Source organism: Cetorhinus maximus, chromosome 23 (genome assembly GCF_964194155.1).
Source record: "Cetorhinus maximus chromosome 23, sCetMax3.hap1.1, whole genome shotgun sequence".
NCBI lineage: Eukaryota > Metazoa > Chordata > Chondrichthyes > Lamniformes > Cetorhinidae > Cetorhinus > Cetorhinus maximus.
Window position 1 is genome coordinate 16798894 of NC_135901.1, and position 18458 is coordinate 16817351.

Sequence of the window (18458 nt, forward strand, 5' to 3'; positions counted from 1 at the left end):
CAATCAAGAATTAACTCAACCTCAAAATTATTCAATAGCCTCCACTGCTTTCTGGTGAAGAGAATTCCACAATTGACGACCCTGTGAGAGGACAAATTTCTCATCTCTGTCTCAAATGGGAGACCCCTTATTTTTAAACAACGGCCCCGATTTGTCGTCTCTCCCATAAGGAGAAACATGTTCAGCCTCCGAAGTGGCCAGGAGGCACAGATTTGTTTCAGAGCAAAAGGAGGCCATTCAGCCCATCGTGACTGCACCTGCTTTTTGAATGGTCATTTGATTTAGAGCCGTTCTCCCGCCTTCTACTTATAACCGTGCACGTTCTTCCTTTTCCGGTAACAATCTAATTCCCTTCTGAATGCTTCAATTGAACCTGCCTCCACCACACTCCCAGGCAGTGCATTCCAGACCTTAACCACTCGCTGCGTGAAGAAGGTTTTCCTCGTGTCACTTTTGCTTCTTTTACCAACTACTTTAAATCTGTGCCCTATCGTTTTTGATCCTTTCAGAAGGGGGAGCTCATCTCATTCTCCCCATCAACCCTGTCCAGACCCCTCATGATTTTGAATACACTTCAAGCCCACTGAAACACCAGTTCTTCACACTGGGGAGAGGCCATTCACCTGCTCTGAGTGTGGGAAGGGATTCACTCGTCATCCCACCTACTGGCACACCAGGGAATTCACAAGTAACTATCGTGATTGGATTTTGCTGTTAATCACAAACAGAACTGAACTATGTTCATTGGGGTCTGTTTCTGCTGATGTTAATAAACTCCAGCCCAGTTATAGGGCATAGTATTGTGGATAAAATTCAAATCAGCAGCTTTGTGTTAAATACAGTGTGTTGAGTCTTTTTAGTATCTCTGAGACAAGTTAGTTCCTTTTGAAGGGCTCTCCCTCTCCCCTGTCTCCTCCATCCTCATTGCCAACAAGTGTGAGAAGCTCATGGAGTTTCTTTGTCACTAAGATTGAAACAATTTGATCAGCTGCCTCTGCTGCCTCCCTCCCTTCCACTAGATCACCTTTCCAATTAACCTTGAATGTTCCCCCCTCGCCCTGAACGTACATCTTTCTGTAGTTTCTCTCCCATGTCCCCTCGTTCCTTCTCAGCACTTAGCTTTGCCATGAGACCCATCTCCTGCTACCCCAGCCCTATTTTCACTCATTTGTTGATCTCCAAGCTTCCCATGGTCATTAACATTGTTAACAGTTCTCTCTCTTCAGGCACTGCTCCTCTCTCCTTCAAATCTGACATTATCACCCCCTCCTCAATAAAATCAACCATTGATCCCACCATCCTTGCAAACCACTCCAAGCTCCCTTTCCCCTTCTAAGTCCTGAAATGCGTTGACACCTCCCAAATCCTGCCCATCTTTTTGGAATTCCATTTTTGAATCTGAACATATGAAATAGGAGCAGAAGTAGGCCATTTGGCCCCTCGACACACAAGATTTCTGCCTCTGCCACATTATCGAAGTAGCTCTTCTCATCGTCCTAAACTGCATCCAATGTAACCAAGGTAAACTCTCCCTCATTGTCCTTTGTCCTTCTTGGCCCATCTACAGTCTTTGACACCATTGACCAAACCATCCATAGCGATGGTGAATAAATGCTGGCCTAGCCACATCCCATAAATGAATTAAAACATAAATTCCTTCAATGCCTCTTCACTGTTGTCCAGCTGGGTGGGACTGATCCCTGATTCCTTTCTTATCAAATTGTAGCAAGAGGATCAGCTGCAGTAGCTGTGATTATTTGAGGTGTTTTTTTACAAACTGACTCACTGGGAAAATGATCATGTGTCACTAGACATTAACATAAAAATGTTCCATTATCAGTCTCACATTGACTGTCTCTTACAGACCAAGTCCTTCTAAATATATCACCGCTCCTGGATTAGATCAGCAGGGAAAAGTGAAGATGGTGTAGTCCACAACCCAATCTAATAGCAGTAAAAATATCTGAAAATTCCCATTAAAATGCAAGGCATTGCAGAGCAACTGTGTCTTCTGTGACTTATTGAAACAGTCATTACACAGATTGGCCAAAAGCTCCATTATTGCAGGATGCGGATGGTAGAATATGGAGCTTGATCTTTCTTATTTTTCAACACCGGCATTAGCGGAATCTCACCCCCACTTCCCTAGAATCAAACGAAGATTAAGTGAGTTCGCTCTCTAATGGCGGCCGCAGTACCCACAATACCATACGGCTCAGAAATCGCTCCATCTGCCGCGGGTTGGCCGGGTGGATCGCGCATGCTCGGAGGGTCCTGGTCTCTTTGTTTGAGGTTGTTCCCGGAGAGAAGCCGGAAGTGGCGGATAGTGAGAGTGGAGAATGTTCATTGTTTAATATTCGGCTCTGGGGCCGCACTCGGGATTTGTAAACCCCGCCCCCCTGCCCGGGGTTTATTCACCTGACAGTTCACGATGCGCGGCTGATTGACGGCGGAGCTAGACCAATAGGAAGAGGGGGCGGGGTTGGAGGCATGAGCACCGACGGCTGATCCTCCAACCAATTAGAGTGAATGAGGGGCGGGGCTGAGTCCAGATCAGCCTCATTGGCTGAAACTCTGCATCATTTTTAAATGGGCAATGGGAGATGTCACAGAGCTGGAAGCAGGCAGCCTGGAGTATTGTGTGCAGTTTTCGTCTCCTTACCGAAGAAAGGATATACTTGCCACAGAGGAAGTGCCTGCAAAGCTTCACCAGCCTGATTCCTGGGATGGCAAGATTGTTGTATGAGGAGAGTTTTGGGTCGACTAGGGCTGTATTCACTAGAGTTCAGAAGAATGAGAGGGGACGTCATTGAAACGTATAAAATTCGGGCAGAAGTGTACAGACTGGATGCAGGGATGATGTTTCCCCTGGCTGGGTTTGGGGGAGTGAGTGGTGGGGGGCGTCTGGAACAAGGGATCAATCTCAGGATATGGTGCAGGCCATTTAGGACTTAGTTGCGGAGAAATTTCTTTGCTCAGTGCGTGGTGAACCTGTGGAATTGTCTAACACAAAAGGCTGTGGAGGCCAAATCGCTGAATAGATTTCTAGACATGAAAGGCATCAAGGGGTTTGGGGAAAGAGGGAGAGTATGATGTTGAGGTAGAGGGTTAGCCATGATCATTTGAATGGAAGAGCAGGCTCGAGGGGCCAAATGGCCTACTCCTGCTCCTATTTTCTATGTTTCTAAGTGTCTATGCCTTGGTAATGGAGCCGATGTTGGTCACAAAATCAGTTCAAGGTGAAATCAACATTGAGATGATGAACAATGTGGCTCAGACTCAGGTGGTGGCCAGAATAACAACAGAACAATAGAATCCAACCAATACAGTCAGATGTGAACTTATTGTTGTGTCAGAAGGTTGAATGATCGAGTGAATCCCTTCCCAGATTCAGTGCAGGTGAATGGTTTTCTCTCCATTGGTATTTCATCTGATCTTTAGAGCTTTGAAAACTCTTCAAACAGTGAGAACAATTAAAAGGTCTCTTATCAGACTGAACAACCTGATTGGCAGTGAGGTTGGACACACAAGTGAATCAGGATCGGATGTGTCAATAAATTTCAGTTATGGAGCAGCTCTATTAAGAGAAAGGCAGGACAAACTTAAAGACTAAAGGTAAAGTTCAGGCAGTGATTTACAGAACAACGTGAGCTCTATACTTCCCTTGTCATATCTGGACAGCAGAGCACACTTCTTCCCTTGGAGCTTCCAGTTTTCTTGTGGAGTTTCCAGCTTTCGTGTTTCTTTCTCTTCTTTCCTTTGTTCTTTTCTCCACTGCACCAAACCCCTCAGGTGGACTGTTCTTATGCTGGAAACCCCCCAACTGGCTCCCCTGAGGCCACCAATCAGAACTGTCCATGGACATTTCACTATTCAATCATGTGGCTCTTGTCCAATCACAGGTGTGTTCATGTGAACAGCATTCGCCTGTTGATGAGAGCACACACATATTCCTCTGTGATTACATAGAACTTCTGCACTTCCACCATCTCACAGTTCTAAACTCAGACAAGCCGGTTCAAAGCATGACATCACCTCCACAGATTCTACCCTACAGATCAACACACAGGCAAAGAAAGAACACAACTTCTGCAGACTATATTAATACACAGTCAAAGAAAGAACAGAATTCTCACAGACTGTATCCGGAGAATGGATGACTGAGTGAAGCTCTTCCCACACACGGAGTAAGTTTTACGGTTTCTGCTCACTGTGAATGTGCTGGTGTTTCTGGAAGCTGGATGATTCGATGAATCCCTTCCCACACACAGTGCAGGTGAATGGCCTCTCTCCAGTGTGACTGTGCCAATGAGTTCCCAGCCGGGATAGAGAACTGAATCCCTTCTCACAGTCCCCACATTTCCACGGTTTCTCCCTGTTGCTTAATCCTTGCTGACAATTCTTATTGACTTACATACTCTTCAAAGTGAAACCTCCATTATGAAATTAAATTATCAAACAACAGGAATCAAAACAGTGAAATATTTTACAGGCACATCAATAAAAGTTTAATCAATCGACATTGATATTGATGAAGTTTTGAAGTCGCTGAGTTCAATCATTTCTTACATAGCAGCAGTAACATTTGGTAAAGGGGAATCCACAACAAAGGCTGGTTTGAGACCTACTCAGCAGAGATGACATCTATCATTGAAGCAAAAAGCAAAGCTTACCTGATGCACAACATAAACCCAACAGCTAAGTACTGTGTGCAGTACCCTGTTACTAGTGTCCATGTGTCTCTCCAGGTTGGACGATCAGTTAAGCCTTACACAGGATTATATAGGATATACAGCACAGAAAGAAGCCATTCAGCCCAAACAGTGCATGTTGGTGTTTATGTTCCACTCAAGCCACCTCTCATCTTTCCACTTCTAAATCTACCATCATGACCTAATATTTCCTTCAGCCACATATGTTTGTCTAGCCTCCCCATGAATACATCTATACTATTCCCTTCACCCACTTCCTGTGGTCTTGAGTTCCATATTCTCACCACTCTCTGGGCGAAGAAGTTTCTTCTGAATTCCCTATTGGATTTCTCAGTGACTATCTTATATTGATGGTCTCTAGTTTTGCTCTTCCCCACAAGAGGAAACATGCTCTCTGTTTCCCCTCCATTAAAACTTTCATCATTTTAAAGTCCTAAATTAGTTCAGCTTCAGACATATTTTTTCAAGAGAAAAGAGATTCAGTCTGTTCATCCTTTCCTGATATGTAAACCCATGCATTTCTGATATCATTCTTATCAATTTTCTCTGCACCCTCTCCAGTGTCTCTATATCCTTTCTATAATTTGGTGACCAGAACTGCACACAATACTTGGCTGTTGGGTTTATTTTGTGTGTCAAAAGGAGATCTTCCCTCCACAGCTTCCAAGCTCATAGTCTCCCAACCTCCCACAACTCTTTCTCCGGTACATCGATGACTGCTTCGGTGCCACTTCATGCTGTCACCTGGACGTGGAAAAATTTTATTAATTTTGCTTCCAATTTCCACCCCTCCAACACTTTCACATGGTCTATCACTAACACTTCTCTTTCCTTCTTTGACCCCTCTGTCTCAATTTCTGGTGATAGACTGTCCACCAATATTCATGACAAGCCCACCGACTCCCACAGCTACCTCGACTACAGCTCCTTACACCCTGCTTCCTGTTAGGACTCCATCCCATTCTCTCAGTTCCTTCGCCTCCGTCGCATAGTTCTGATGATGCCACTTTCCAAAACAGTTCTTCTGACGAGTCTTCCTTCTTCCTTAACCGAGGTTTTCCACCCACAGTGGTTGACAGGGCCCTCAACCGTGTCCGCCCCATTTCCCGCGCATCTGCCCTCACACCTTCCTCTCCCTCCCGGAACCATGATAGGGTCCCCCTTGTCCTCACTTATCACCCCACCAGCCTCCACATTCAAAGGATCATCCTCCGCCATTTCCGCCAATTCCAGCATGATGCCACCACCAAACATCATCTTCCCTTCACCCTCCCTGTCGGCATTCTGTAGGGACCATTCCCTCCGGGACACCCTGGTCCACTCCTCCATCACTCCCTACACCTCAACCCCCTCCCATGCAACCGCATAAGGTACAACACCTGCCCCTATACTTGCCCCCTCCTCACCGTCCAAGGGCCCAAACACTCCTTTCAAATGAAGCAGCAATTCACTTGCACTTCCATCAATTTAGTCTACTGCATTCGCTGCTCCCAATGTGGTCTCCTCTACATTGGAGAGACTAAACGCAGACTGGGTGACCACTTTTCAGAACACCTCTGGTCTGTCCACAAGCACGACCCAGACCTTCCAGTCGCTTGCCATTTCAACACCCCATCCTGCTCTCATGCTCACATGACCGTTCTTGGCCTGCTGCAATGTTCCAGTGAAGCTCAACGCAAACTGGAGGAACAGCACCTCATCTTCCAATTAGGCACTTTACAGCCTTCTGGACTTAACATTGAGTTCAACAACTTCAGGTCATGAACTCTCTCCTCCATCCTCACCCCCTCTTTTATCCCCCTTTTAAAATTTAATTTTATTTATATATATATTTTTTTTTCTTTTTTCACTGATTTCTATTATTATTTTTGAAATTTATTTCTATTCATTCTTTATTCCCCATCTTTAAGCCTATTTCGATCCCCTCCCCCACACCTCACCCCCACCAGGGCCATCTGTCACTGCTCATCCTGCTTTCCACCCTTAATGTCACAATTAGCACATCCTTTAGCTCATATCACCATCGTCAACACCCCTTTGACCTTTTATTTATGACAGCTTTTGCAGTCTCTCCTTTGCCTCCACCAATCACTGGCCCTCTATCCAGCTTCACCTGTCCCACCCCCTTTAACAACTTATATTTCACTACATTTCTATTTCTCTCTAGTTCTGATGAAGAGTCATATGGACTCAAAATGTTAACTTTCTCTCCACAGATGCTGTCAGACCTGCTGAGTTTTTCCAGCAATTTTTGCTTTTGTTCCTGGGTAACCACCCCTTCAATTGTCTGTCTCTGGACACCACTCGCAATGCGCATGCGCACCGATATAGATGGGGCAGCCATATTGAACATGCTCCAGCTTACAATGCCCATGTGATTGATGGCAGCACCAGGCCAGTAGGAGGAAGGAGCGGGATGGAGAACTGAACGGGAGCAGCAGGTCCCCCATCCAATCGGAGTGAGTGAGGGGCGTGGCTGAGCACGGATCTCCCTCATTTGTTGAACAGAGTCACATAGAGTTATACAGTACAGAAACAGGCCCTTTGGCCTATTGGGACTGTGCCGGCCATCAAGCACCTGTCTATTCTAAACCCATATTCCACCACCTGGCCCATAGCCCTGTATGCTATGGCTTTTCAAGTGCTCATCTAAATATTTCTTAAATGTTGCGAGGGTTCCTGCCTCTACCAAGCCCTCAGGCAGCGTGTTCCAGATTCCAACCAACCTCTGGGTGAATTTTTTTCCCTCAAATCCCCTCTAAACCTCCTGCCCCTTACCTTAATTCCATGCCCCCTATTATTGACACCTCCGCTAATTATGCCCATCATAGTTTTGTAAGCCTCTAATATGTCCCCCCTCAGTCTTCTCTGCTCTAAGGGAAACAACCCTAGCCTATCCAATCTCTCTTCATAGTTGAAACGGTCCAGCCCAGGCAACATCCTGGTGAATCTGCCCTGCACCCTCTCCAGTGAAATCACATCCTTCCTATAGTGTGGCAACCAGAACTGCACACAGTCCTCCAGCTGTGGCCTAACTAGCGTTTTATACAGCTCCAACATAACCTCTCTGCTCTTATATTCTACGCCTCAGCTAATAAAGGCAAATATCCCATATGCCTTCTTAACCACTTTATCTACCTGTGCTGTTGCTTTCAGGGGTCTATGGACATGTACACCATGGTCACTCTGATCCTTTGTACTTCCTAGGGTCCTACCATTCATTATGTATTCCCTAGCCGTGTTAGTCCTCTCAACATGCATTACCTCACATTTCTCACGGTTAAATTCCATTTTCCACTGCTCTGCCCATCTTACCAGCCCATCTATATCATCCTGTAATGTAAGGCTTTCCTCCTCACTATTTACAACACCACCAATTTTTATGTCATCTGTGAACTTACTGGCCACTGAAACTCTGCATCATTTTGAAAGCTGATTTTGTCTCAAACTCCACAAGAAAACTTGATGAAACGCTTTGCGTGTGGAGCAAACATTTCAGCAATTGTTACTGAAATAGATTTATTCACAAGGAATGAAATAAATGTACTTAATTAGAGAACCATAAATAACATGTACCATTTAACAACACGAGATATACCTCTGCCCTATATTAATTTATTGGCCCCTGGGTAACCACCCCTTTAATTGTGAATATTAAGAAAGAGGCCATTCTTTGTCAGACAAATAAATGTGTCAAGCTGGGAAAGCAAAAGATGTCAATGTTTTTAAGAGGGAGAGAGACCTGGGCCAAACTTTCCATGGAGCTTTTTTGTCACTAAGATTGAGACAATCCGATCAGCTGCCTCTGCTGCTTCCCTCCCTTCCACTGACTCACTAGGCCAAACCGCCTCTAAAGAGCCCCTTTGCTGCAGCCCTGAATCTGCTTTTTTCGTTAGCTTCTCTTCAATCTTCCCTCATGCTTCTCAGAGCTTATCTTTTCCATAAAACCCACCTCCTCCATTCCTATTCCAATTGATCACCCAACCTTCCCATGTTTGCTGATATTGTTAACAGCTCTCTCTTCAGGTACTGTCCTTTCCTTTAAATCTGCCATAACTACTTATCCTCAAGAAAACAAGCCCTTGACCCCAATGTTCTTGCCAACTACCACTCTAATCACCTTTTCCTCTCCAAAGTCCTTGTCACCTCCCAAATCCAAGCACATTTCCCCAGAACTCCATGTTTGTATGCCTTCAATGAGATTTCTGTAACTGCCACAACATTGAAACAGCTCTTATTTAAGTCACAAATAACAGCCTTTGTGAATATGGCAGAGGTAAATTCTGCCGCAATTTCCTTCTCTTCCTGTCTGCAGTCTTTGACACCATTAACCAAACCATTCTCTTCCAATGCCTCTGCACTGTTGATTCCTTTCTCTTGATTCCTTTCTTATCTATCTCACTGTAGCTAGAGAATAACCTGTAGCAGCTGTGATTATTTTCTTTACGTTTTTACAAACTGACTCAGTTGATAAGTGATCAGGTGTCACTGAACTATGATATTAAAATGTTCCTTTATCCCTCTAAATGCGATTGTATCTTGCAAGCCGAGTCCTTTTAACTACAGTAGCCCTTCTGGATTCGATCAACCAAGAAGAGTGAAGACATCACCATCCACAACCCAAGCTCGTAGTCTTAAAAACATTTGATAATTCCCATCAAATGCAAAACATAGCAGAAGAATTATGTATTGGTCTGTTACAGATTTCTGAAATGGATTCATTGCAAAGATTGGCCAACAGATCCATTGTTACAGGGTTTGGATGGTAGGAGATGGGCCTTCGTCTTTCTTAGTTGCAATCTCTATATCAGCATTACCTTGTCTTCATTTCCTCAGATTCAGACAAAAATTAAGTCAGTTCCAATGAAGAGCCATAGTGGGTTTGAAACATTATCTCTGGTTCTCTCTCCACAGATGCTGCCAGAGTTGCTGAGTTTTTCCAGTATTTTCTGTTTTTATTTCAGATTTCCAACATCCGCAGTATTTTGCTTTTATTTTAATGATCAACGGACTCTGGGTCTCTAATGGCATCCGTATTACCCACAGTCCCAAACATCTCAGAAACCGCTCTATCTGCCGCGGGTTGGCCGGGTGAATTGTGCATGCTCGGAGGGTCCTGGTTTCTTTGTTTGAGGTTGTTCACAGAATCACACAGTGCAGAAGAGGCCCTTCAAGTCTGCACCAACACATGAGAAACACCTGACCTACCTACCTAATCCCATTTACCAGCACTGGGCCCATAGCCTTGAATGTTATGATGTGCCAAGTGCTTATCCAGGTACTTTTTAAAGAATGTGAGGCAACCCTCCTTAATCACCCTCTCCCAGGCAGCACATTCTCCACCCTCTGGGTAAAAAAGTTTTTGTTCACATCCTCCCTAAACCTCCTGCCCCTCACCTTGAGCTTGTGTCCCCTTGTGACTGACCCTTCAACTAAGGGGAACAGCTGCTCCCTGTCCATGCCCCTCACAATCTTGTACACCTCGATCAGGTCACCCCTCAGTCTTCTCTGCTCCAAAGAAAACAACCCAAGTCTATCCAACCTCTCTTCATAACTTAAATGTTAATAAAGGCAAGTATCCCATATGCCTTCTTAACCACCTTATCTACCTGTCCGGCGGATAGTGAGAGTGGAGAATGTTCATTGTTAAATATTCGGATCTGGGGCCGCACTCGGGATTTGTAAATCCCGCCCCTCTGCCCGGGGTTTATTAACCCGCTCCCGACAGTGACCTCTCACCTGACAGCTCACAATGCTCGACTGATTGACAGCGATTCCGGGCCAATAGGAAGAGAGAGGCGGGACTAGAGGACCGAGCGGGTGCGGTTGGCCCTCCAACCAATTGGAGTGATAGAGGGGCGGGGCTAGGCTGCGACTGAAGCATGCGCAGTACTAGAACCGGAGCTGGAAGAAGGAGCGGTCGCGTTGAGATCACAAAGGGTGAGAAATGAAGCCAACGGCTGGAGATTGTGAACCGGGGGGGGGAGCCTGGAAACCACGCGCGAGCTCGGAGGGCGGGTGGAGATTGTGAACCGGGGGGGAGCCTGGACACCACGCGCGAGCTCGGAGGGCGGGTGGAGATTGTGAACCGGGGGGAGCCTGGACACCGCGCGCGAGCTTGGAGGGCGGGGAGACGGTGCCCCAGTGGTAATGCCACTGGGCTCGTGACATGTGTTCAAGTCCCAACATAGGACTATGGGTTATTGTCCTTGTGAGTGCAGCACAGTTTTACCGGAATGATACCTGGACTCCAAGAGTCAGTTAATAATTTATAAAACTATCAATTATCGTAAACCCCATCTGGTTCACTAATGTCCCTTTAGGGAAGGAAATCTGCCGTCCTTACCAAGTCCGGCCTACATGTGACTCCAGACCCACAGTGATGTGGTTCACTCTGAAACGGCCCAGCAAGCCACACAGCTCCAGGGCCATTAGGGATGGGCAATGCACACATCCCATCATAGAATAAAAAAACACAAAGGCGCAATGGGGAAGGGTCGCTGTCTAAGTCCTTTCTACCACAGCGCACCGAGAGACTGGGAACTGTTTAGAGCACCTCGGGCTGTACAGATCAAAATGAAAGGCTGTAAATGATTGTAATATTGTTTGTACTGATGCACCTGGTGATACATTTTGTAAAAGTTTAACCCGGATTGTACCCTTGTAATGTTGTTTTTGAAATGGTTTTGAATGTGATTGAAGATTTTTTATGAATAAAGTATATTTTTACAAAAAAAAACACATGGTGTGTGCGGGACTGGAAACCCTGGTAAGAGGCCTGCCTTATGCAGGCAATTGCCTATTGTCATATTGAGAGGGGAAGGTGGAGTGAATGGGTAGTGATGTTGGTGAGGGAATTGTCATTTGTGGCAGAAAACTCCAAACTTGTCAAGCTTTGTGTCAACGATTGTTTCCTCATTTCACTGAAAGACATGGCTACAATTTTTTGACCATGCTTGTCCTCACTTCCCCAGATTCAGACAAAGATTCAGTCAGTTCCAAAGAAGAGTCATAGTCCTAGACTCTGGGGGCATAGTGTAAACATGAGAGCCAGACCTTCCAGGAGTGAAGTCAGCAAATACTTCTACACACAAAGGGAGGTAGAAGTTAGGAACTCTGTTCCACAAACAGCAGTTGATGCGAGATTAAATTGAAATCTGACAGGGACGAGGGACTAAACGGCCAACTTCTAGAATTATAGAAACTTGCAGCACAGAAAGAGCCCATTCAACCCTTTATGCTTGTGCTGTTTCTTTGAAAGAGCAATCATGTTTAGCCCCAGACACCCACTTTCTGTTTGTAATCCATATGTTCCTCATTCTCAAATCCCTGTCAACTTCCTTTTAAAATTCCTTCTCGAGTCAGGTCCCAGCACCTTTTCAGGTAGAGAGTTCCAGATCCTGACAACTCTCTGTTGGTGCAGAAACTGCTGAACTTGATGTTGAGTCTGGAAGTTTGTAAAATGCCAGATCGAAAGATGAGCTGCTGTTCCTAGAGCTCCCACTGAGCTTCATTGGAACAGTTCAGGAGGCCAAGGACAGAGAGGTCAGAGTGGGAGTGGGGCGGAGAATTAAAATGACAAGTGACTGGAAGCTCAGGGTCAAGCTCACAGACTGAACAGAGGTTGTTCCACAAAGTGATCACACAATCTGTGTTTGATCTTCACCATGTCGATCAGAGCACATGATGAGCACTGAATACAGTAACTAAATTGAAAACAATTACAAGTAAATGACTGTTTGTTTTAGGCCAAAGAAATATACTTTATTTGAAGAGTAAGGGTTACAATATAAAACAAGCCGATTTCCAGAATATTAAACCTTCAGTCCAGTTACAGTGATTTTTAACATCAGCAGAAACAAACCCAAACTATCAGAATGAACAAGGTTCAGTACTGGGTGTGATCAACAGCAACAATAACAGCAGAATCCAACCCCTGGAGTCAATGCTGAACTCGCTGGTGTATCAGCCGGTTGGATGATGGATTAAATCCCTTCTCACACGTGGAGCAGGTGTCCGGCCTGTCCCCAGTGTGAACTCGCTGCTGTGTGTCTTGGAGCTGATGGCTTCCCCATGCACCAGCTGCTCTTGTCTTTCCAGGTGGTGGGGGTCATGGGTTTGGGAGATTCTATCAAAATTCTGGTTGAGCTGCAGATCTATGAAATCCATCTTCTTTTCCCTCCTCCACCTCTCACTCTCTCTTCTCCCATAGAGGCCAGAGTCTCGTGTAGGCCCAGACCGGGAGGTAGATTCCCTTCCCTCGAGAACATTAATGAACCAGTTGGGTTTTTATGACAATCTGGCAGTTTTCATAGTCACATTTTCCTCGTGTCAGCCCCACAAATTACCGGATTCATTCAGCTCAATTTCACAACCTGCCTTTCTGTTTTTGTGGGTTCTCTTTCATATTTCTTTGTTTCTGTTTTGAATTCACATTACAGAGTATGAGAAGGATTTGCAGTTAGGAAGGTCAAACCAAAATCACATCAAAATCTGCCAGAGTCTCTCGATTCATCAGGACCTGAAGATCATCAGCCTTTGAACATGGAAGCAAAAAGCACCGTTTACACCAGGGAGAAACCGTGGAAATGTGGGGACTGTGGGAAGGGATTCAGATCCCCGTCTAATCTGGAAACTCATCGACGCAGTCACACTGGGGAGAGGCCGTTCATCTGCTCCGTGTGTGGGAAGGGATTCACTCAGTTAATCTGCCTTCAGAGACACCAGCGACTTCACACTGGGGAGAGGCCGTTCACCTGCTCCGTGTGTGGAAAAGGATTCACTCGCTCATCCCACCTGCTGGAACACCAGCAAGTTCACACTGACAAGAGAGAGTTTAAATGCCCTGACTGTGAAAAGAGCTTTAAAAACCCACATGGACTGAGGGAGCACCAGCGCATTCATACTGCGTATGCACCATTCAGCTGCTCACAGTGTGGGAAGAGGCTCAGGACTTCATCCCGCCTTCTGAAACACCAGCGAGTTCACACTGACGAGAGACCGTTTAAATGTCCAGACTGTGGGAAGTGCTTTAAAAGTTCTGGGGATCTGCAATACCACCAACGTATTCACACTGATGAGAAACCATTCAGATGCTCTCACTGTGGGACTGGGTTCAGGCAATCATTTCATCTCACCGCACACCAGCGCACCCACACTGGGGAGAGACCGTTCACCTGCTCTGAGTGTGGGAAGGGATTCGCTCAGTCATCCAACCTGCTGACACACCAGCAAGTTCACACTGGGGAGAAGTCGTTCACCTGCTCCGGATGTGGGAAGGGATTCACTCGCTTATCCTACCTGGTGACACACCAGAGAGTTCACAAGTGATTACAGGGGTTGGATTCTGCTGTTATTGCTGGACTGAATCATGTTCATTCTGACAGTTGGGGTTGATCTCTAATGTTAGTTGCCCAGTTTAGACTTAGCGTGTACCCGCACCATCTCTGAATTATGTGTGAATAGACCATCATGTCTGCAAACCTCGTTTTCAATGTAAATCACTCAGAAACTGCCTTGAACTAAAGATGAACAATAAAGAGATCACAGTGCAATCCTGCAGCTCTATATTGATGGGAGAAAGTCTGTTCTGTAACTCGAGGATGAAGCTCGGTAAGTTCTGAATGTTTTTAATTACAAGTAGGCTCGAGCTATTTGAGAGACGGGCTGTTCAAAGCTGTTAACTTGTCAAATATTGAAGGAATTACTCTGAAAATAAACTCACCAATTGATAACCTCAGACTCTGCTCCCTGCTGTAATTAATACTCAGCCATTCGTGCTGATTTACAGTGAATCACTGAATATCCTGTGGAGTCTTTGTTCCTTGTTTTATGAAATAGCTCTCCCCATTAGTGCTGAACTGCTGGATAACTCTGATTACACTTAGACATGTCTAGAAAAGGTCTGTGTGCCCACATTTCACTGTGATTTGTAAACAATGAACAATGTTCATGGCCTGACTTGTAGTCTGGTATCCGGGTGATTTGTGAAGAAAGATTTAATTCACTCACTCAGCAGCTTGAGGGGAACCAGACTGAGGTTTAATGAACATAATAAATAGGAGTAGGAAGAGGCCATTTGGCCCATTAAGTCTGCTCTGCTATTCGATATGATCATGGTTGATCTTCTACCTCAGATCCACACTCCCCAGAAACCTTAATTCCCCTTGTACCCAAAACTCTGTCGACCTCTGTCTTAAATATAACTGAGAACCACGGATCCCTGGGATAGAAAGTTCCAAAGATTCACAACTGAGTGAAGAAATTCCTCCTCATCTCAGTCCTAAATGGTCGACCCCTTATTCTGAGACTGATCCCCGTGTTCTAAATTCACCAGATGGGAAACATTTTCTCAGCATTTACCTTGTCAGGCCATTTAAGAATGTTTCAGTTGGATCACTCAATCTTCCAAACTCCATTCAATCGAGGCCGAGTCTGCTCGATCTCTCCTCATGGGACAATCTCCTCATCCCAGGAACCAGTCTGGTGAACATTTGTTTCACTCCCTCCAGGGCAAGTATGTCCTTCCTTAGGTAAGGAGACTAAACCTGCACACAGTACTCCAGGTGATGCCTCACCAATGCTCTGTATAATTGTGGTAAGACATCTTTACTCTTATACTCCAATCCCTTTGTAATAAAAGCTAACAGACCATTTACCATTTGTTTGCTGTACCTGCATGTTAACTTTCTGTGATTCATGTACAAGAACACCCAGGTCCCTCTGAATGCAAATATTTCCCAGTCTCGCACCATTCAAAAAATATTCTTTTTTTTCCTACCAAAGTGGATAACTTCACACTTCACCGTGTTGTATTCCATCTGCCATGTTCTTACCCAACCTGTCTATATCCCTGTACAGCCTCTTTGTGTCCTCCTCAGCACTTACTTTCCCACCCAACATTGTATTGTCAGAAAACCTGGATACATTACACTCAGTCCCCTCATCTAAGTCATTGATATCGATTGTAAATAGCTGAGGCACAACTGCTGATCCTTGTGGTACCTGCTAGTCACAGCCTGCCAACCTGAAAATGTCCTGTTTATTCCCACTCTCTGTTTTCTGACCATTAACCAATCCTCAGTCCATGCTCAGATACCCCCCAAACACCAGACCGAATTTTGTGTGATGACCTCTCGTGTGGCCCCTCATCAAATGCTTTTTGAAAATCCAAATACACATCTACTGATATCCTCATTATCCTCCTGACTTATTACATTTTCAAAAAGCTCTGAACAGATTTGTCAAACATGATCTCCCTTTCATAAATCCATATTGGCTCTGCTCGATCAGTTAATGATTTTCTAAGTGCCCTGTTACCACATCCCTCATGGTAGATTCCTACATTTTGCCAATTACTGATGTTAGATGAACTGGCCTCTAGTTCCCCATTTTCTCTCTTCCTCCTTTTTTGAAAAGTGAGATGATGTTTGCTATCAAGGTTGGGAGAGACACTCTGGAAGGTATGGGGGAGCTGGGACTTGTCCATGAGAGTAACCAAAGGTCTAGGATCTGAAATAATCCAGAGTGATGATGATGTGTTAGTCATGGCTCAGTGGTTGCATTTTCATGTCTTAGTCAGGAGGTTGTGGATTTAAATCCGCATCCAGAAAGATGAGCATAAAATCCAGGCTAACATTCCACCGCAGTACTGAGGGAGAGACTGTCAGAGACTGCACTGAGACAGAATGGATGGGTGTAAGAGATCCATTGACATTATTTCAAAGAGCAGGGGATTTATCCCAGGAATCTTGGTCAATATTTATCCCTCAATCAACGTCACTGAAACAGATTATCTGGGTATTATCAATTTGTTGTCTATGCGATCTTGCTGTGCATAAATTAGCTGCTGTATTTCCTACATTCCAACATTGACTGCACTTCAAAGGAATTTCATTGGCTGTAAAATGCTTTGGGACATCCTGATGTCATGAAAGGCTCTGCAGAAATAAAAATCTTTCTTTAACAGAGGAGAAAAGGCCCAGAAATGGAACAGTCGAGAACAAGATTTCAATTAGTCTCCTCTTATCCTGAAGAAAACAAATATTCCACACACTGTGTGTTTGACGCCAAAGTGATTTATTTGACATTTAACCAGAATATTAAACTCCAGCCCTGTTACAGGGATTATTAACATCAAGAGGAATAAAGCCCCAAGAGCTGGATTTTCAAAGAGGGTTGGGAACCTGACACTGGATGAATTCTGGGTCCGCAATCTGCACCTGAACTGCATCGCTCTTGCAGCATTATTTTTAAATGTAAATAAGCTGTTTTGGCAGGAGGTGAGCTCAGCATCCAGACCGAGGCACCAAGTGCCTCCGGGGGCAGGGAGCTTCCTGTCCAGCAGCAAAGGCAGCCATTTTGGGGTTTGCTACTGCTTTGCCGAGGGGAGCTAGCAGCTCATGAAATGACCAGGACAATAAAGACAATACAAGTGTGCACGGACATCAAGATACAGCGCTCAAACCGGAACAAGTCTATCCCTCAAATTCAACAAACAAAAACCAGATGAAAATTAACTTCCTTTCGATCTATGGTAACTCCACAGCTGTGCGCTAACGTGCAGCAGACTATCTGACTTCATCCTGTAAGTAAGCCTGGGTACTAGATTTTAGTGTAGCCCAACCATTTTCAGGTTCATTTCATGTCATATTCATTGTAATAAGCTAACAATGTCAAAACACAATTTTCTGCTAACATTGAGATAAGAAGCCATTTTGATGATTTTAACCTTTTCCAACAAACTTTCCCAAAACAGTATTACGAAGCAGTGATTGACGGGCAACAGATGATTGGTAGTTGCTTAGAAGTCGCTTCATGTTATCTCAATATTTCTCCATTAGCATTTCTTATGAGAGAATTAAAGTGCTGTAACAGCTGGGAAAGAAATGGGATAAGCCTCGGACTTGCTCCCTATCAGGAACACACACTGTCCTTGATTGTTGAGTCTGTCTTAATGAATGGGCTCCTGAAAAAAACATCAAGATGAGAGACATAGCTTAAAGGAAGGCACTGTCCTAAGTTTAAGACAATGTGGCAAATTAGCTAAAACCACTGGAGTTAACTCTTGTCACATTATTGACAAACCATAGACCAATTAGCCATTTCCAATAACTTGGCTAAGGTGGGCTTACAGCATCTTTTAAGTGGAGAAATGAAGATTTCGAGAAGCCATTTTGTTAGCATGTTATCTGTGTATCAAATGACGGAGGGTTATCCTCACTTCATGTCTTCAGCCTGATCAACCGAGGAAAGTTGTGAGAAGTCTGTTTAATTTTTAAAGTTAAACATTCTCCTCTTACTGTTAATTGAAACTTGATTTTTATCTTTCTAACTTGTTACCTTTCCACATTTTAATGGTTAATAAATCTTTTTAAAATGACCATTTAGAGTGTTCATTCCTGCCGGATGCTCAGTCCTGTAGAACCTGGTGATTTCATTCACAATTGGGGATTTATTGCAAACAACCTGTACCCCATAAATCAATTTAGAATCCAGAAGACTGAAAATCCCATTCTGTTCCAGACAGGCTCCTTAACAAGTTCTTTAATGAGATTAAGGGGCCGTTAATTGGTGGTGAGTGGGTTTCCTGTTTCCTCCCCTCCACCGGCACTTTGAAAATTACAAACTGTCTCAGAGGCAGCGGATCCAGTGCCTCCGACCGGGAAAGTAATTTTCAAATCGCACAAGTCCCGGTTCCCACCCCCATCAGAAAGTGAAAATCCAACCCCAGTTATCAGAATGAAC

The 18458-nt window shown here is 44.7% G+C and overlaps 4 protein-coding genes across 4 annotated transcripts in view; 3 read left to right on the plus strand and 1 right to left on the minus strand.

Moving 5' to 3' along the window:
• Nucleotides 1–18458, minus strand: part of LOC144697850 (uncharacterized) — a 100750-nt gene that overhangs the window by 68473 nt on the left and 13819 nt on the right. The window lies entirely within an intron of this gene.
• Nucleotides 1–18458, plus strand: part of LOC144696999 (uncharacterized) — a 608705-nt gene that overhangs the window by 50325 nt on the left and 539922 nt on the right. The gene's annotated exons all lie outside the window — the stretch shown is intronic.
• LOC144697121 (uncharacterized) overlaps nt 1–18458 on the plus strand; it is a 392678-nt gene that overhangs the window by 4771 nt on the left and 369449 nt on the right. The gene's annotated exons all lie outside the window — the stretch shown is intronic.
• On the plus strand, nt 12016–14475 carry LOC144697146 (uncharacterized). The gene has a single exon (XM_078568993.1). The coding sequence runs from the start codon at nt 13257–13259 to the stop codon at nt 14040–14042; it is 786 nt and encodes a 261-aa protein (XP_078425119.1). The 5' UTR covers nt 12016–13256; the 3' UTR covers nt 14043–14475.

What these genes read in the sequence shown, in the direction of transcription:
- LOC144697146 (XM_078568993.1), top strand. Translation starts at nt 13,257, where the DNA reads ATGGAAGCAAAAAGCACCGTTTACACCAGGGAGAAACCGTGGAAATGT.